General features: G+C 44.7%; 1 protein-coding gene across 1 annotated transcript; it reads right to left on the bottom strand.

The window, feature by feature from the left end:
• Positions 1-262: 262 nt before the first annotated feature.
• Positions 263-20,910, bottom strand: LOC110492529 (nuclear receptor coactivator 6). The gene is made up of 20 exons (XM_036945795.1): positions 20,516-20,910; positions 16,672-16,993; positions 16,333-16,488; positions 16,075-16,197; positions 11,016-11,129; positions 10,761-10,906; positions 9,924-10,632; positions 9,279-9,422; positions 8,484-9,139; positions 7,800-8,368; positions 6,967-7,085; positions 6,714-6,877; positions 6,423-6,662; positions 6,072-6,302; positions 2,700-5,919; positions 2,551-2,607; positions 1,728-1,755; positions 1,181-1,222; positions 768-907; positions 263-618 (listed from the first exon to the last, which is right to left on the bottom strand). Exons 2-20 carry the CDS (start codon positions 16,943-16,945, stop codon positions 572-574), a joined length of 7,179 nt encoding a protein of 2,392 aa, XP_036801690.1. The 5' UTR covers positions 16,946-16,993; positions 20,516-20,910; the 3' UTR covers positions 263-571.
• Between the last annotated feature and the right edge of the window lie 197 nt (positions 20,911-21,107).

Here is a 21,107-nt window from a genome sequence, read left to right on the forward strand (position 1 = left end):
TAATGAAAAAGAAATGTCTACTGTCCTGCATGGTTCCTCCCTACAATAGTTAAAGTTCCCTTATTTGTCGTAAAATTTCTCTATGATAGATTAACAGTAGGATATAGAAAATACTCCATTGTTAAACTGCACTTTTAAAAAAGGGGACAGCACTCAGTCCTAACAAAATATTGTAAAATGAAACAATTCATGCAGCCATGTCAGCCACTTATGTGTGAACTTCTTTCACAGAATGTCAGTTCAACACATTAAAACAGGACAATTAAGTAGCAGAACACTTTATTAAGTTTCACAACATAATTATACAATTGAGACACCTTCAATTATCAGTCTTCACATGATTAATCCAGCATAATTGTTTAAAAACTAAACACATTCACGCACGCACAAACACACACTAGCTACAACCTCACATGATAGCTGGGACAAAACATCAACATAATTATTTTAAAAACAATTATCTGTACATTGTTATTTTCTCCATTGTGAATTCATAATCTGGGAGAAAATAAAGTCATTGAATGATTGACAGAAAAACACATTTACAGTTCACAGGGTTTCACTACTGTGGTCACTTAGACTTCCTTCTCTTAGCCTGGGTAGGACTGGCACCGGTTTCTGAAAGGCCACAGGAAAGAGAGGGGGACAAGTTTGATGAGACAAAGAACTTTAAAATAACAATTTAAGCTATGCAAGAGTAAGTTGTGTGAGAGAGTGTGTGCCCTCAGAGGGAAGTGTGTGTACTGTACACATGTGCCTGTGTGTACCTTTAGCAGCAACCACAGTGCTGGCTCCAGGCCTGGCTGGTCTCTTCCTCTGTGCGCTGTCTGCCACCGTTTCCTCCTCCACCTCCTTTTCAGCCCGCGAGCTCCGTCTGCTGGGACCTTTCGGCTTCTCCACGGCAGCCCTGATAGATTCCCAACAGAAAGCAGAACAGGGGAGAAAGAGAAAAGCAGGAGAGGTCATTTACAGAGATAATAATAGAAATAGTAACTCTACAGTAGCTACTCAGTGAAAGTTCAGTTGGGAAAACCACTTCGGGAATGGGCTGTTTTTCCTCGTCTACCACAGATACTGTCGCCCGTCTTCACCCCAAACAGTATCCGATAGATAACAAAATGGTGAACACGACAGGGCTGCTGCGTGTATCCTGACAGTACTCACACATGTAAATACATACCTTGGGACTAAGTTGACAGGAGTCTTTCTTTTCTTTGCCCATCTGTGATAGAAGTGGAAAAACAGAGGTAAACCCTAACTGTGACGATGCTGAACAAACATGGTTTTAGTCCGCCAAAATACGCTTAATGATAATAATTAAATCGCCAGAAAATATAAATCAGATATGGCCATATTCATATTGTAGACAAGATCTTATGGAGTGGTAGTGCTTGAGTTGTCTTTTGACGTGCATTAAGTTTGGATATAGTTTGCATGCTAAGCATACATACCAAGTGCTGAGGCCACGTGGCTCATTGGGTTTCGCCATGTACCCCCCCTGCCCTGGCCAACCAAATAAACTCCCTGAGTTTCAGTAGAGTTACAAATGTCTAAGCATTTCTGTTTACAAACATGGCACTTACAGCAGACTAGGCCAAGTACTAAATACTGATGTTAACCTTAAAGGCAATGGAATATCCCAATCACCCCTGGCATGAAAAGTATTTGTTTATTAAAAAGAACAGGGTTTCATTTTGTTCATTTGAAATCTGTTTTGACAACCTCACCCTTGCTCAGTTACTGTGGCAACTTCTGCTGTAGAGGGAAAAAAACAAAAAAAAAGGTTACTAAATATCACAGCAAAGGGCATATTATGTTCACAGCATACAGGGTATCATATAAAGCAATGTTTCCCTTATGTGCATTTAGCAGTGGGGCACCAACGCTGTCAAATCGTGGCAGCCCCCCAAAAATGTACTAATGTTTTATAGGGGGGGGTATGTGGAAAAGATAATTGAGCAATATTTTTAAACAAGATCATCTTCGAGAACTAATAATCACCCCGCCCAAAACATTGACAGTCAGGGAGAAGCTTAAATTCCAAAAATGTCATGGCATTGACTTTGTTATAATGCTCGAGTCACTCAGATAACATAAGAACAAGGCCTCAGCCATGGTAAAATGTGTATAATTGTAGGAAATTAACTTTAAAAACAGTGAAATGTCTCTGCGGCCAAGAGAAGGGCCTATAAAAACCGCACCATTGGCAACGCCCAAACATATGGCACATGACATAGTTCAGGGAGTGGAATGTTAGCTAAACAGACTGGCAACCAGGCTAACACTGCTCTAGAATCTGTCCAAATAACCTTGTTCATTATGATCTTAAAGTTAAAACTGATCCTAGATCAGCACAGCCTGCATGAATAACTTGCTCTATTACTTGCTCTAATGCATTTACATTTTATGGTTCTCTCATAATATATCACAATCTTAGCTTACGTTATGGATGTTCCCATCCGTCCTCTTAACAATATGCCATATCATGTCATTACCATGCCTGGAGCATTAACCACTTTGTTACAGATAAGTTAGTGTCACAGTACTTACCCGTCTTCTCCGTAGCAGCAGGCTCCTCTTGCTGTAGAGGTTCATGTTGGACTGACACTGGGAGAAAGGACATGGTGGAGATTATTATTATCAGTCAAAGTTTGACATAAGTCACTCAATCATTGATTGATTTATCGATCAATATGTACCTGGGGTGTTGCCTGCAGGTGCTGGGGGCTCTAGTGGGGCTGGCTGGCTGGGAGGCTCCATGGCTGTGGGGGCAGGCTGAGCCCCAGTAGGGGTAGGGGCCACTAGGGAGGATATGGCTGGGGAGTCACCGGGGGGGTTGGAGGGTCCAGGGACACCAGCAACAGGAGAGGTGGATGGGGATGGTCTTGGGACTGAGGCTGAAGAAGGAGCAGGGGTAGGAACAGGGGCAGTAGTAGGGGTTCGGGTGGGGACAGGGACTGACACTGGGGGAGGGGTGGTAGTAGTAGAGGCAGGAAGACAGGACTGGGCTGGTGCAGTAGGTTGCGCAAGGACAGGAGTTGGCGCTGATACTGGAGGAGGAGTGGTGACTTTCAGAGGAACAGCAGCAGCTGTGGTCCGAGTCTGTGCTCCAGACACTGTGGTCCGAGTCTGTGCTCCAGACACTGTGGTGCGAGTCTGTGCTCCAGACACTGTGGTCCGAGTCTGTGCTCCAGACACTGTGGTCCGAGTCTGGATGACAGATGCAGGGGGTGGAGGGAAGGCGTGAGGGGGCACAGCCCAGTTCGGCCCCCTCTGGGGCTGGGAAGTCCCCTCTAAAGGTTGGGCAGCCCGTGCTTCAGCAACCTGCTGGTAATCTGGTCGATTACCCACTGGTGGTGCAGAGCCAGGAGCCTGGGCAGGCTTTCCCTGGGCAGGCAAGGGGGTGGACATAGGGCTCTTCCGGGTGCTGGCTGGGGCACCAGGACTGGAGCATGGAGGAGGGGACGCAAGGGGCTGTTGGACGGAAGACGAGGCAAACGCCAAGGCTGTGGGAGAGAGGCTGGGATGGGGGGATGGCTGCCCAACAGGTGGGCTCAATTTCTGGCCAGGGGGCGCCTCACCTGGAGTTTCCGACTTGGGAGTGCCAGGGCTTTGCTGCGGAGGACGAGGCAGAGTACTAACAGGGACAGGGGAAGCACGTCTAGTGGCCATCTGGACCTGCCCAACTAGCGTTCGGGCAGGCTGGTAGCTAGCCACACTGACCACAGCAGCCTGAGTCGAGGCCGGGGCTTGGGCCTGGGTTGGAGCAGCAGTGAGCTGGATGTTAGTGGTGGACACCTGTATGGGCTTTACCATGGTGACTGGCTGGGACACTACCGTGGCATTGGGGGCCACAGACACTGTAGGGACCTGGAAGATGGGGGTACCGGTGTTAAACACAGGAGTGGTGATAAACTGGGGGTGGGGACCACGGGTCTGCTGGCTGGACTGCTGGGGTCTGATGTTCTTTTTGGGCATTGCCACCATAGCTGAGATGATGGCTGGGGGGGCCTGGGGGGTGGGTGCAGGGGTGTAACTGATCTGGTTGGGGGAGATGGTGGCGGATGATGCAGGGATCTGCAGGACAGTGGGGACATTGGTCGAGGGTTTAGGGCTGGGGGTTGGTTTGGGGCCAACGGCAGGGTTTGGGTTAGGTTTGGGGCTAATGGCAGGGTTAGGTTTGGGGCCAACGGCAGGGTTTGGGTTAGGTTTGGGGCTGGAGGTAATGCTGGGGATGGGGCTACTGTGACTGACGCTGGCGCCCACACTGACGCTAAGACTAGGAGTAGGGTTTAGAGTAGGGCCGTGGGTAATGGTAGGGTTTAAGTTAGGGCTAGGGGTGCTAGGCTTGACGCTGGGGCTAGAGTTAGAGTTTAGGTTGGGGCTGTCAGTTGGGTTAAGATTGGGGCTAGGGCCGGGATTAGCATTCAGATTGGTATTTGCATTGCGCTGCAGGTTAGGACTACCGACTGGATTTGGGAGTTTTGGGCTGGGGGTTGAGCTAGGCTTGGGTTTCGCTTCTGGCTCGTTCACAGCAGCAGTAGTAGCAACAGTGGTAGCCCCCATATTCGAGCTCTGAAAAACACTGGATGGGTTCTCTGAAACTATGGAGGCTTTAGAGCTCTCCTTGCAGGCAGCATCCCCATCTGGAGCACTCAGAGTGGGCCTGGGAGGCACGCTGGGGGTGGCTGCGTTATCCAGCAGCTGGTTGAGGGAGGAAGGCGCATCCCTGAGAGAAGGAGAGGCCTCAGATCCAGACACCTGCTGAGGAGTGCTCTGTACAGGCTGCCGCTCCACTATCACCACTGTCTGCTCCAGCCCAGCTTTAGCATCCTGAGGAGTGGCTACACGGGGGCTAGCCATCCGTGGGGCGGAGAGCTCCCTCAGAGGCTGGGGCATCTGCCGGTGCTCTACACCTGCCATTCCCTGCCCTTCCCTGGGCATCTCAGCTGGGTTACCCTGCATCACCTGGAAGGGGGTCTGGATCTGCTGGGGCTCTAGGCCCACCCCCGCCGCTGGTGGAAGAGTGACTGGGCTAGGAGGCACTGGGGTGGGGCTCAGCATCATGGTATGCCCTGTCTGGGGGTTGACCATCTGTTGCTGGTGAGAAGGGGATGCAAGGGTGATTTTGGTCCACTTCTGCCTCCCTGAGCTGGGGTTAGTGACTTTGCGGCTGGAGGCCGGGCTGGATCTGCGGCCGTTACTGGGATTGGCCCTTTTAGCCTGACCTCCACCAGGCTGCTTGTCCGGTTTGCCCTGGCCCGAGTTGGCAGCTCCACTGCCTGTAGGGAAAGACTGCTGACCGTTGTTAGAGTTACCTACACCACTTCCGTTGTTGCTGGGCAAAGTTAGGCTGGGAGGGGCCTGCCCTATGGCTTTGAGAGTGGTGGGGTTGAGCCCACCCTGCTGGTCAAAGCCCCGGCTAAGGTTGGGCTGCCTGGGGGGCAGAGGGATGTTGATCTTGGGGGGGAACAGGCCTGCGATGGAGGCATTCAGCCTCTCAGGGGAGAGGTTGATCTCAGAGGGCTCAGTGCTGGGAGGACGATTGGTTGGGGTGAGAGGATGGTGGTAGGGCCTGGGACTGGCTCGGTTGGGTGTTTTGGGCCTGGAGCTCTGGGAAGTTGTGGGGACATTAGGAAAGTGGAGGCCTGGCATGGGGCCACCCTGCTGGGGCTGAGGGGGCATCTGCTGCTGGGGGCTGGCTCCAGGGTGCTGGGACGAGGGGCCTGGGCCTTGCTTCATCATGTGGGCATTGGGGCCCTGGTTCACCACCATCTGTTGGGCCCCGTTACCAGGCGGCATCCCCATCTCCTGGCCCCCGGGTCTGTCTTGCAGGGAGTTGGCCGCTCCAGGAGCCTCCTCAGCCCCAGTACCCTGCCCTGCCTCGGGGTGAGACATCCTTCTGGCTGCCCCAGCCATCTACATAGGTAGAACAAGAGAATACTTTATGTATACACACAGAGGAATTCATTATCCTACACAGACAAATTCAACAAGCATAGAACATTCACAAGACAATAACAATAAATATGATATACAAAAATGTCAAACATCCAGATAGTGTGTCCAACCTGTGGATTGACCATGAGGGGCATCCCTCTGGGTTTGTCTGGAGAGGGAGGCACTCCTCCGTGCCCCTGGAGGTTGATCATGACAGGCATGTTGCCCTGTTGGGAACCGGGTGTTCTCTGGGCCTCCCCGGGATTCAACATGCCCCTGGGGGGGTGCTGCCCGCCTGGAGGGAGGGGCATCCGGCTCTTAGCCTGCTCCTGCTGCATCTTCATGATCATCAGCATCTGCTGCTTTAAAACAATAAACCAGTTATCTAGATGATCCATAGTCCAAATGGAAAATGTGTATTTTCACCATATACACAAATGCAAGGCTGAAAGCAACAAGTACACATTGACAGTAGATTATACCTGTTGTTGCTGCTGCTGTTGTAGCTGATGAGGGTGCATCTGTGGCTGGACTTGAGTCGGACCCTGAGCTCCAGCCACCCCCTGCTGCTGTCCAGGAGGAACCTGCAGTCCCTGCATCTGCTGTAGTTGTTGCATTTGCTGTTGTTGCAGCTGTTGCATTTGCTGTTGTTGCATATGCTGCATTTGATGCTGTTGTTGTTGTTGCTGCTGCTGCTGTTGCTGTTGCTGTTGCTGCTGTTGCTGCTGTTGTTGTTGCTGCTGTTGCTGCTGCTGTTGCTGCTGTTGTTGTTGTTGCTGCTGCTGCTGCTGCTGTTGCTGTTGCTGCTGTTGCTGCTGCTGCTGCTGCTGCTGCTGTTGCTGCTGCTGCTGCTGTTGCTGCTGCTGCTGCTGTTGCTGCATGAACTGCATGGGCACCTGCTGTAGGACTCTCTGGTCTCCAGGCTGACCTGGGAAACCTGACATGAGAGAAAAGGAGTGATCGAAAGCCAATCAACTATATAGAACAGTGTGAGTAAGCAAACCAAGAAGCATTGAAATTGCATACCTGCAGGCCTGTTGGTGAAGTCTGAGAGTTTGGGTCCGGAAGGGTCCATGCCCACTCCTTGTTCCCCACTCAGCCCTGGCAGCTCTGGGTCCTCCAGGCCAGCCCCCACATCCAGACCCCTGAGGAGAGAACAATACCTCAATGACAAACCATGTACAATAACAAATACCATGTGCAAATATATACTTAACAAAAATATAAAACGCAACAATTTCAAAGATTTTTGTGAATTACAGTTCAAATAAGGAAATAGGCCCTAATCTATGGATTTCACATATGCCCACCCACTGAGAGCCATGCACACCCACTGGGGAGCAAGGCCCTGCAAACAAAGAGTTTTTCCCCACAAAAGGGATTTATTACTAAGAAAAATACATCTAAAACCACATTGGTGGTGGCTTATGGTAGAGAAATGTACATTAAATTCTATGGCAACAGCTCTAGTGGACATTCTTGCAGTCAGCATTCCAATTGCACACATCCTCAAAACTTGAGACAACTATGGCATTGTGTTGTGTGGTAAAACTGCACATTTTAGAGTTGCCTTATATTGTCCCCAGCAAAAGGTTGTACCTTTGTAATGATCATGCTGTTTAATCAGCTTCTTGATATGCCACACCTATCAGGTGGATGGATTATCTTGGTAAAGGAGAAATGCTCACTAACATGTATGTAAACAAATATGTACACAAAATTTGAGAGAAATACGCTTTTTGTGCGGTATATATGGAACATTTCTGAGAACTTTTATTTCAGCTGATGAAACATTTACATGTTGCGTTTATATTTTTGTTCAGTATAGTTTTTAATTTAAATTAAATCCAGCTGCTTACCCTAGCCCCTCGACCGGCTGCTGTCCCTCCCCTACTTTGGGCTTCTTCTTGCGTGGTGGTTTCTTCTTCTTGGGTTTGGCCTGGCCAGGTCCTCCAGCCGCCTGCTTCCCCCCAGGTCCAAATTGACTGGCAGAGATGTCACTCTGAAGCAGGTTGACCAGGAGAGGACTGGTTAGCGTCACATCCTTGTTCACTGGAAACCCCCCTGCCTGAGCACACGGCCCTCCCATGGGCATCTGACCCCCAAACTGGGGGTTGAAGTTCATCCCATGACCAGGGAAGTGGCCATTGCCCACCTGCATGTGCTGAGGGACTCCAATTCCCATCATGCCTTGTTGCTGAACCTGCATGTCTGGGAGCATCTGTTGGACACCGCCCATGTCGCCTGTCGCACCGCTGGGGTCCCCGAGAGCGTGTGGGTGTTGCTGCTGCTGTTGCAGCATGGCTTGTTTTTGTTGGAGCTGCTGCTGCTGCTGTAGCTGCTGTTGGACCAGAGGATGACCACTGGGGAGTCTCATCTGTTGACCCTGCATACCCATGGCCTGGTTGGGGTTGCCGCCAATGGGGACCTGAACAAATTAAGGAATGAGCGAGTGAAATAATACTCTAATGCTACCCAGAAGTAAACATTTGTGGATGGTTTTCCACCGTGCAAATAAAAAAGGAAAAAAAGTAATGAAATACCTGTTGGGGCTGCTGGGTCATCTGTTGTTGCTGCTGCTGTTGTAGCTGTTGTAGCTGCAGTTGTTGTAACTGTTGGAGCTGAGCCATTTGCTGCTGCTGTTGATGCTGCTGCTGTGGAGTCATTTGTTGCTGCTGTTGGCCCACCTGAGGCTGCTGGAACTGAGCCATGTTACCGGGCACGTTAGGAGATGGACCCCGCATCATCTGACCTGGCATGACCCCGGCTTGACCTTTCAACCCAAACGCCTGCTTGTTTCCTTGCATTTGTTGCATCTGTTCCATCATGGAGTTTTGCTGTTGTTGTTGTAGGAGCATCGCCTGGTGCCCCGGCCCTCCAATCATCTGGCCCTGGCCCTGCTGTGGCATCAGCTGTTTGGGTGGGGTCATGCCTCCTCTCTGCCCTGGGTTGAGGGGTCTAGAGAGAACTGTCTGCCCCTGACCCCCACCTTGGACCATCTGGCTGGGAGACGAGGACACGGGCTGGCCCTGGAGGTCCATCATCTGGGACTGGAGGCCTGGCTGGGGCTGGCTCATACTGGGCCCAGAGTTTGTGCCTTGGGGCTGGCCAGCCATGCCACTGTGGAGACCCATGACGTTGGGCTGGGAGTGGGATGGACCCTGCATGGTGTTGGGGGTGGAGGCTGACGACTGGGCTCCTGAAATCAGATTGTGATAGAAGAATGACACTGACGAATGCAGTCTAAATCATATCACTGTGTTATCTGCTCTTAAGCATTTTTCTATGGTATACAGTATATCTGAAAGGTATGTGCTGATCTATTCTTGGTCTTGTACCTGTGTGGGCCATAGTCTGGCTGCTCTGGGGCTGGGGATTGGCTCCTCCCCCTGGGGTTCCTGGGGCACTAGTCACCTGACCCTGGGCAAAGTTCTGGTTCCCTGAGACGCTAGGGAACCCCATGGGCAGACGTTTGGGCATGCCTGTGATCAAACACCACCATGGGGAACTTCATCAGCCCAGCTAACACGGTCATTATAGTGAGTCTGTATTACACTAAACTGTCTGAGTACTATTTTGAGTTAAGAGTGAATTGTGATACCAGTAGGGCCAGGACGATACCAGTATCATGATACACGCTAGTATGTGGCAAGGAAAGAAAACACGAATCAGATATCATTTCTTGAGGAAAACATCCCCAATGTTGGAAACAAACGTTGTCATCCAGAATCACAAATGTATTTTTCACGCTATAGCACAACATTTTACATACAGCAGGTTTTTAAAAGGACCAAAGTGTTATCCGTTTCATGTTTTCATTTTTGCCATGGAAAGAAATATTGAAATACAGTCACATTCCTAGTTAACAGCAATTCTAACGACAAAGGTAATAACACAGGAAATCATCTGTGGCCATGAAACAAACATACTCTATGAAAGTGAATGAATCATTTGTAGTCATCCACAATGGTTTAGCTTCTTACCTCCCATTCCTCCTTGATGAACCTGAGGTCCAGGTTGCCCATGTTGCGGCATTCCTATGAACCCTTGCTGCATGTTACCCTGCTGTCCCATCACCACCCTGCCCGGTGAGCCCACCCCTTGAGGGAAACCCTGTGGGGTCATAGAGCGTGGGCCTAGCTGGGCCTGACCCATCATGGGAGGAGTCCCTGGAGAACCCTGCTGGAAGGGGGAAGACGAAGACCCAGGGGACTTGGCTGTGAGGTTACCCTGAGGCCCTGCTGATGGAGGCAGATGAGGTCTAGGGAGTCCTGCCACCCCTCCAAGCACACCTTGGGGACCTTTAGGTTGGGGCGCTGCAAATTGACCAGCCCCTGACTGCTGCTGTTGCTGTAGCTGCCCCATAGCATTAAACACCTGGCCAGCCTGCTGGCTACCAAACGGGTACGGAGGTGGAGGGTGGCTGGGGGTCTGCACCGTAGCCAGGGAGGGGGGACGTTGGCCCATCTGGACTTGGGGAGGGGCCTTCCTCCAGGCTGCTGGGCCCATGGGTCCTCCCTGGGCTGGAGGAGGCTGGAGGACCCCCGAGGGGAGCTGGTTCCAGCCGGAGGGTACGGGCATCTGGCCGGAGGGATTGAAAGGGGGACGGGGGCCACCAAGCTGGGCCTGTTGCTGAGCCTGCTGCAGCTGCTGGAGGGCGGCTGGGTTCAGCTGCCGCCCTGCCTGCATGACCTGTGGTCAAAATACAGCCTTTATAAATGCAATCAACTCCTGATACCGTTGATCCTTTCATTACTTGGTAGTATTGATAGTGATTATAAACACATGGTTATTGTTGAGCTTCATTAGTGATTATATACCTGAATGTGGTGAGCAGCCTGGGGGGGCATGGGGCCTTGGCTGTGGGGGCCAGCCTGGGGGGGCATGGGGCCTTGGCTGTGGGGGCCAGCCTGGGGATGCTGAAGCTGCTGCTGTTGTTGTAAGGACATCATGGGGTCCATTGCATCTGAAGGAGGGGAAAAACATATACATGTTCACTACCTCTGAACAAGTTGCATATATTCTGGATCCGTGAATGAGTTAACTGGTTGGTTATTAAGCAAGTATGTCCTCACCAGTCTGCGAAGGGGGTCTGGGGTGCATCTGTCCACTGCTGCTGGGGACCATGGCCTGGCCAGACATACCAGGGCCAGGGGGGACCATCGACGGGTTGCTCATTCTCATGCCTCCTACGAGAGATTATAGGGCTTGACATGAACTTTTTTAGCCACCTGTCCTACTCGTCTGAAGGATCTCTTTTTTTTGTTATCCAAAAGCTCATGTCACTTGGCTCACATCAACACCCTTATCCCAGAAACCTTAGAACCACTCCAATTTGCATACCGCCCCAACAGATCCAGATGCAATCTATATTGCACTCCACACTGCCCTTTCCAACTTGGACAAAAGGAGCATCATCAACTAGCATGGTTTACTAATGACTAGGATTATCATCAACTAGCATGGTTTACTAATATGACTAGGATTATCATCAACTAGCATGGTTTACTAATATGACTAGGATTATCATCAACTAGCATGGTTTACTAATATGACTAGGATTATCATCAACTAGCATGGTTCACTAATATGACTAGGATTATCATCAACTAGCATGGTTTACTAATGACTAGGATTATCATCAACTAGCATGGTTCACTAATATGACTAGGATTATCATCAACTAGCATGGTTCACTAATGACTAGGATTATCATCAACTAGCATGGTTCACTAATATGACTAGGATTATCATCAACTAGCATGGTTTACTAATATGACTAGGATTATCATCAACTAGCATGGTTTACTAATATGACTAGGATTATCATCAACTAACATGGTTCACTAATATGACTAGGATTATCATCAACTAGCATGGTTTACTAATATGACTAGGATTATCATCAACTAGCATGGTTCACTAATATGACTAGGATTATCATCAACTAGCATGGTTTACTAATATGACTAGGATTATCATCAACTAGCATGGTTTACTAATGACTAGGATTATCATCAACTAGCATGGTTTACTAATATGACTAGGATTATCATCAACTAGCATGGTTTACTAATGACTAGGATTATCATCAACTAGCATGGTTTACTAATATGACTAGGATTATCATCAACTAGCATGGTTTACTAATGACTAGGATTATCATCAACTAGCATGGTTTACTAATATGACTAGGATTATCATCAACTAGCATGGTTTACTAATATGACTAGGATTATCATCAACTAGCATGGTTTACTAATATGACTAGGATTATCATCAACTAGCATGGTTCACTAATGACTAGGATTATCATCAACTAGCATGGTTTACTAATATGACTAGGATTATCATCAACTAGCATGGTTCACTAATGACTAGGATTATCATCAACTAGCATGGTTCACTAATATGACTAGGATTATCATCAACTAGCATGGTTTACTAATATGACTAGGATTATCATCAACTAGCATGGTTTACTAATATGACTAGGATTATCATCAACTAGCATGGTTTACTAATGACTAGGATTATCATCAACTAGCATGGTTTACTAATATGACTAGGATTATCATCAACTAGCATGGTTCACTAATATGACTAGGATTATCATCAACTAGCATGGTTCGCTAATATGACTAGGATTATCATCAACTAGCATGGTTTACTAATATGACTAGGATTATCATCAACTAGCATGGTTTACTAATATGACTAGGATTATCATCAACTAGCATGGTTTACTAATATGACTAAGATTATCATCAACTAGCATGGTTTACTAATATGACTAGGATTATCATCAACTAGCATGGTTCACTAATATGACTAGGATTATCATCAACTAGCATGGTTCACTAATGACTAGGATTACCATCAACTAGCATGGTTTACTAATATGACTAGGATTATCATCAACTAGCATGGTTTACTAATGACTAGGATTATCATCAACTAGCATGGTTCACTAATATGACTAGGATTATCATCAACCCGCATGGTTTACTAATATGACTAGGATTATCATCAACTAGCATGGTTCACTAATATGACTAGGATTATCATCAACTAGCATGGTTCACTAATATGACTAGGATTATCATCAATTAGCATGGTTCACTAATGACTAGGATTATCATCAACTAGCATGGTTCACTAATATGACTAGGATTATCATCAACTAGCATGGTTCACTAATGACTAGGATTATCATCAACTAGCATGGTTCACTAATGACTAGGATTATCATCAACTAGCATGGTTCACTAATATGACTAGGATTATCATCAACTAGCATGGTTCACTAATATGACTAGGATTATCATCAACTAGCATGGTTTACTAATATGACTAGGATTATCATCAACTAGCATGGTTCGCTAATATGACTAGGATTATCATCAACTAGCATGGTTCACTAATATGACTAGGATTATCATCAACTAGCATGGTTCACTAATATGACTAGGATTATCATCAACTAGCATGGTTTACTAATATGACTAGGATTATCATCAACTAGCATGGTTTACTAATGACTAGGATTATCATCAACTAACATGGTTCACTAATATGACTAGGATTATCATCAACTAGCATGGTTCACTAATATGACTAGGATTATCATCAACTAGCATGGTTTACTAATATGACTAGGATTATCATCAACTAGCATGGTTTACTAATATGACTAGGATTATCATCAACTAGCATGGTTCACTAATGACTAGGATTACCATCAACTAGCATGGTTTACTAATATGACTAGGATTATCATCAACTAGCATGGTTTACTAATATGACTAGGATTATCATCAACTAGCATGGTTTACTAATATGACTAGGATTATCATCAACTAGCATGGTTTACTAATATGACTAGGATTATCATCAACTAGCATGGTTCACTAATATGACTAGGATTACCATCAACTAGCATGGTTTACTAATATGACTAGGATTATCATCAACTAGCATGGTTCACTAATATGACTAGGATTATCATCAACTAGCATGGTTTACTAATATGACTAGGATTATCATCAACTAGCATGGTTTACTAATGACTAGGATTATCTTCAACTAGCATGGTTCACTAATATGACTAGGATTATCATCAACTAGCATGGTTTACTAATATGACTAGGATTATCATCAACTAGCATGGTTCACTAATATGACTAGGATTATCATCAACTAGCATGGTTCACTAATATGACTAGGATTATCATCAACTAGCATGGTTCACTAATGACTAGGATTATCATCAACTAGCATGGTTCACTAATGACTAGGATTATCATCAACTAGCATGGTTCACTAATATGACTAGGATTATCATCAACTAGCATGGTTCACTAATATGACTAGGATTATCATCAACTAGCATGGTTTACTAATATGACTAGGATTATCATCAACTAGCATGGTTCGCTAATATGACTAGGATTATCATCAACTAGCATGGTTCACTAATATGACTAGGATTATCATCAACTAGCATGGTTCACTAATATGACTAGGATTATCATCAACTAGCATGGTTTACTAATATGACTAGGATTATCATCAACTAGCATGGTTTACTAATGACTAGGATTATCATCAACTAACATGGTTCACTAATATGACTAGGATTATCATCAACTAGCATGGTTCACTAATATGACTAGGATTATCATCAACTAGCATGGTTCACTAATGACTAGGATTATCATCAACTAGCATGGTTCACTAATGACTAGGATTATCATCAACTAGCATGGTTCACTAATATGACTAGGATTATCATCAACTAGCATGGTTTACTAATATGACTGGGATTATCATCAACTAACATGGTTTACTAATATGACTAGGATTATCATCAACTAGCATGGTTCACTAATATGACTAGGATTATCATCAACTAGCATGGTTCACTAATATGACTAGGATTATCATCAACTAGCATGGTTTACTAATATGACTAGGATTATCATCAACTAGCATGGTTCACTAATATGACTAGGATTATCATCAACTAGCATGGTTCACTAATATGACTAGGATTATCATCAACTAGCATGGTTCACTAATATGACTAGGATTATCATCAACTAGCATGGTTTACTAATGACTAGGATTATCATCAACTAACATGGTTTACTAATATGACTAGGATTATCATCAACTAACATGGTTTACTAATATGACTAGGATTATCATCAACTAGCATGGTTCACTAATATGACTAGGATTATGCCTTTGGCTGCTGGACAATAAAATAACACTGACTTGAAAACCAATAGAACATGCTGGTTTCAATGTCATAAGTGTTTATAAAATAATCCCAACATTTCTGTGGTCATATTTTAGCCTAAAATACTTTGAAACAAGGTAAGACATGCTTTTTATAAAATGACAAAACATCCAGGTTTTAAACAGTTAAGTTCATGGTTAAATAGTTTCAACATGATGACCGCCTCCGCTCAGATTTAAGGTGGGTGATGTGCAGTGCGCAACAGGCACTGTCCTTGACTCTCCGGTCTTGTGACAGAGTCACGCTAAAGGCTGAAGCCTTGATTCTCTCGACATACTTGAGGCACAGTTCATTCATACTACTATAGCTGACCCTGTTAAACACCTATCCGGTGTACTGTATGTGACAATAAAACATATATATTTGTCAAACATAACTGGTGTTTAGTCTATATTTAAGTAATTAAAAGTCTCATTAAAGTTTGGCTACATTTTCTGGCACCTCCCTCATGTCAGCATGGGTTTGGACATGAGGCTGTAGCAGATATGCACATCACCTACAATTTGACCTGTAGGCCTTTTTATTTATGTACATGAAACATTTCTTTCAATATTATTCCAATGTTGGCCTACAGGGTAAAAGTTAGATATTGTGATTTGTGAGTGATATATATTATTTTTTTACTATTCGGACAACAAATCTATATTCTTCTTGTCCGACTATTTGTCTTACTTGTCCTGGACAAGAGGACAATAGTTCATGTCAAGCCCTGGATTGGTATGGAGGTTTGTTTATATTTTAACAACTAAAAGATGAACAATGAATGTATATAGTTCAACTTGTTACGTCCCCATCCTGGGCCAGTATGACATAATATGAGTGTTAGGTACCTGGGCCTGGTTGTCCTGGGAATCCCACATCCATCCTTAGCTGTCCGGGTGCGCCGATTGGTCCGTTCACCCTGACCTCCTGACCTCTGTTCTGCCCCATGGCCACGTTGATGGCTCCTTCACCTGGACGAAACAAAAACAAACATTAACAACAACAATCAGGGTCTAAGTACTTTTCTGGATGCTTATTATAAAATAAACTATCACTTTTGGGCCTGATCATAGCAGCAGCAATGACTATCTGCGTACTGTACATACCTTCTATCTGTACAGAGAGGATGCCCAGGTCTCGGAGCTGCTGCTGGTTGTTCTGGGCCAGCAGCCTGAGGCGCTCCGCTGCTTCCCGGGGAATGTTAAAGGTGACACGCACACTGTTCCATGGCTCCACATGCTGGGGCTGGAGTCTATCGGAATCTGGTGAGGGATAAGACAGAGGATGAGAGGTACACTATCACAGTTCATTTTCAGCTTATAAATAATACAGAGGTCTGAAATGATGGCTTTCAAACGTTGAATGTATCCTGAAAGTAGTTTGACAAAGTAGGAAACTGTTTAACCATTTAGAAAAGGTACACCACGTCACCACCCATTACTAACCTAGTTCAAGCATACTAGGCATCCCGTTAAGGATGTTGTCAAGTTTCTCTTGTAAGTCCTCGTCATCCATATTTCCTCGAAAGGCAACAAAGATTGTGAAATCCCCCTCTCCGCCTCGCTCTCCAACTCCATCCTGCCGGTGCGAGATGTCATTGCCACGGTGACTGCCGGCATCTTCTCCGACTCCTGAGTCCCGGTCAGAATCTGATTCAGTGTCCCTATCTGGGACTGCTGTCCACTGGGGAAGCTCCAATGGGAGATGTTGATGTGCCATCTTCCCCTCTCAGTAGGACTGGCGTGGGGAAGACTGGAATCGTTTATGCTATGGAACCAAACAAGGACTTTATCTTCCATTATATACCCAATTGAGACAAATATTGTAAGTAATATGAAAATGTATGCCATGTAATTAAATCTACTTTCAATAGAAAGGCCATAAGAAAGTGTCAATGAACAGTTCCAGTCAAGTTTGGACACATCTACTCATTCAAGGGTTTCTCTTTATTTTTTCTAATTTGTAGAGTAATAGTGAAGACATCAATACTATGAAATAATACATATGGAATCATGTGGGAACCCAAAAAAAAAAAGTGTTAAACAAATCTAAATATATTTGAGATGAGATTTTTCTAAATAGCCACCCTTTGCCTTGACAGCGTTGCACACGCTTGGAATTCTCTCAACTAGCTTCACCTGGAATGTTTTTCAAACAGTCTTGAAGGAGTTCCCACATATGCTGAGAACTTGTTGGCTGCTTTTCCTTCACTCTGCAGTCCGACTCATCCCAAAACATCTCAATTGGGTTGAGGTTGGGGGATTGTGGAGGCCAAGTCATCTGATGTAGCACTCCATCAATCTCCTTCTTGGTAAAATAGCCCTTACACAGCCTGGAGGTGTGTTAGGTCATTGTCCTGTTGAAAAATAAATGATAGTGGGACTAAGCCCAAACCCGATGAGATTGTGTATCGTAGCAGAATCCTGTGGTAGCCATGCTGGCTAAATCTGCCTTGAATTCTAAATAAAAATCACTGACTGTGTCACCAGCAAAGCACCCCCACACCATCACACTTCCTCCATGTTTTGCGGCGGTAACTGCACATGCGTAGATCACCCGTTCACTTACTCTGAGTCTCACAAAGACAGCGGTTGGGACCAAAAATCTCCAATTTGGACTGATCAAACCAAAGGACAGATTTCCACTGATCTAATGCCCATTGCTCGTGTTTCTAGGCCCAAGCAAGTCTCTTCTTCTTATTGGTATCCTTTGGTAGTGGTTTCTTTAGAGCAATTTTACCATGAAGGCCTGGTTCAGCAGTCTCCTCTGAACAGTTGATGTTGAGATGTGTCTGTTTCTTGAACTCTGTGAAGCAATTTTTTGGGCTGCAATTTCTGAGGCTGGTAACTCTAATGAATTTCAATTGTGGTTCTTGACATTTTCCGGATTGACTCACCTCCATGTCTTAAAGCAATGATGGACTGTTGTTTCTCTTTGCTTATTTGAGCTGTTCTTGCCATAATATGAACTTGGTCTATCTTCTGTATACCACCGCTACCTTGTCAAAACACAACCAATTGGCTCAAATGCATTAAGAAGGATAGAAATTCCACAAATTTACTTTTAAAAAGGCACACCTGTTAATTGAAATGCATTCCATGTGACTATCTCATGAAGCTGGTTGAGAGAATGCCAAAAGTGTGTAAAGCTGTCATTAAGGCAAATGATGGCTACTTTGAAGAATCTCAAATATCTTTTGATTTGTTTAACACTTTTTTGGTTACTACATGAGTCCATGTGTTATTTCATAGTTTTGATGTCTTCACTATTATTCTACAATGTAAAAAATGGTAAAAGTAAATAACTTTGAATGAGTATGTGGGTGTGTCTAAACTTTTGACTGGTACTGTACATTAAAGATAAAGTCTTGACTTGTTACAGATTTGATGAGAGCAAGGACAGAGATCGGCTCACTAAAACTATACAACAAGTGGCCTAACACATACATTTAAACAGCATGACCTTGCAAACATAAGTATGAAAGTGTGAAGATATTTCTTGACCACAATTATGGATAACAAATTACTGACCGTGATTATATTTGCTATGACGGCAACAAATATATGTACAGTATAGTTGGAACTGTATATAAATCCTCAACAAGTTACCTATGTTGCTGGGTTGTGACTACATCGTACCCTAACCCAAGATGTAGTCTTAAGGAGCATACCGTTACTCCTTAAAAAGGTCCAAGGTCCAAACTCCACCTAAACGTGAATCGATTCTCACATTGCAATATTGTTCTAGAAACATAAAGCCCTTTACTTCATATCACATCAAAATAATTTCACAAATGTAAAATATACACTTACTGTATTCAGTGGAGGCTGCTGAGGGGAAGACAGATCATAATAATGGCTGGAACAGAGTAAATGGAATGGCAACATGGAAACCATGTGTTTGATGTATTTGATACCATTCCACCAATTCTGTTCCAGCCATTACCATGAGCCCATCCTCCCCAATTAAGGCGCTACCAACCTCCTGTGTTGTGTGTACACTGTTTAACAGATTTAGCAGTTGCAGCCGACAGTATTTTTCTATGACAACACGTTTCTCGAGGCCTTCTTCAGTTACACACAGGTGTTTGAATCATGCTAAATAGCAGTTCGCGAACAATCACCCACAACGAGTTTGATGAGCAGAGTAAACACAGGCTGTAACATGGAGATATGGCCGTGTGGGAACACTAATAACCCTATAAAATTGTGTATCAATTTAAACTGTTTTTTTCCCCATCTCGCTGATATGAAGATAAAGTTAAGCTTCCAAAAACATACTGCAAGCGATGCGTGGTAATGTTCAATCCAAGCGTAGGGACTCTGGATATCGATTAAGGCAGCCCCTTGCACCTCTCTGATTCAGATGGGTTGGGTTAAATGCGGAAGATACATTTCAGTTGAAAACGTTAAGTTGGACAACTGACTAGGTATCCCCCTTTCCCTTAATGTAAAGAAACTGAGAGTCATGAACAAGGGCTAGTAGTACCCATGAGAATACCCCTGGTAACATTGTTGTTCAATGTAGCTAAGATAGCTGCCGATGTTGTTAAAAGTTTCGGGAGTTGTTAATTTACTGTATATCAAAGTATTTTTGGTTATAATTAGCTAGTTACAAAAGATGTTTATCACAATCATTAACATGACAGGTAGCGTTAGCTTTAAGCTATCCTACCTAACTTAACGAGTTAACGAACACAAATGCAACGGCTAAAGTCAAACACCAATAATAACTAACTATCTAGCGACATAATTCAAAACAACAAGCCATGTTTTAGCAATAACTAATAAGAAGACCCCTACTACAAAATATGTAAAGCCACAGCACTATCTGGCAAAAGCGATTAAATCATTTCCTCGATTGGCTAAGGCGGTAATCAGAACGATTGATTGCAAGGCCTTCGCTAGCAGGTCATTAACGAAGAAGACCTGGCTTGACAAGCCTGCATAGTGCCGCGCTAGCAAGCAAAAAAAACTTGTAGTTATCGAAAATGAACGTTAGAGATCACCGAAAAGCCAATTGATTACAAAGTTTACATCACGACACACAGCTGAGCAAAAAAACAACGAAGGCCTTAACAGCTAGCTCTGGCTAGCAAGATCCAGTAGTTAGCTTTTAGCATTAGCTAGCTACACGTCTAACTGCTAAACAATATGCAACGGTTAGATGGCTAGCTTGATCATGCGTATTAAGTTATTTCATCATATTCGTCCCGGTTACTGCTACTTATCTAGCTAGTTACAACTGCTAGCCAAATGTTAACAGGAAATATAACAATGCAATACTTACTAGATAAATCCATTAGGGAGAAAGTCCAATGATGTAATATCTAATAGCTAACAAAACATGAACCGGGGAACAGTGGTAACCAACACCGAAACAGGAGAGGCTTTCCAATCCGAATCTGACGAGATTTTTTCTTTCGGTTTTCTCTGTATTCTCAAAAAGAGATACTCGCATATTTACGTCGTAATTCTTTGTGAATATATTATGCGTTTAAAACGTAGCGTACGACCCACGGACTGTCGATGCTGTTTTTTGACTGGACCATTATCTTACTAAAATACGCTATTTGCGGTGGTGTTTGCGTAGCTGGAGTTGGTACCATCAAGAGAGGAAAAGGCGAAACTAGAGATTTTACTCCGCCCTAAAATCTGTCCATGAAAATAATAACCACAAAGTGAGATATTTTTGTATGGAGGTCAATCGGTGTCGAACCAAAAAAAAAAAATTTTTTATTTCATACGTGAGGCCATAAAGAGCCCCTCTAGTAATTTAATAGGATAAACCCCTCAAAGTTCAGCATGGATTTAAAATGGCAGCAATGTTGGTCTGGGAGAAATCCAAATCAGTCTAATTGTAGTTAATAGCAGTAGAGGCA

This window comes from Oncorhynchus mykiss, chromosome 16 (genome assembly GCF_013265735.2).
Source record: "Oncorhynchus mykiss isolate Arlee chromosome 16, USDA_OmykA_1.1, whole genome shotgun sequence".
In the NCBI taxonomy this organism is placed as follows: Eukaryota; Metazoa; Chordata; class Actinopteri; order Salmoniformes; family Salmonidae; genus Oncorhynchus; species Oncorhynchus mykiss.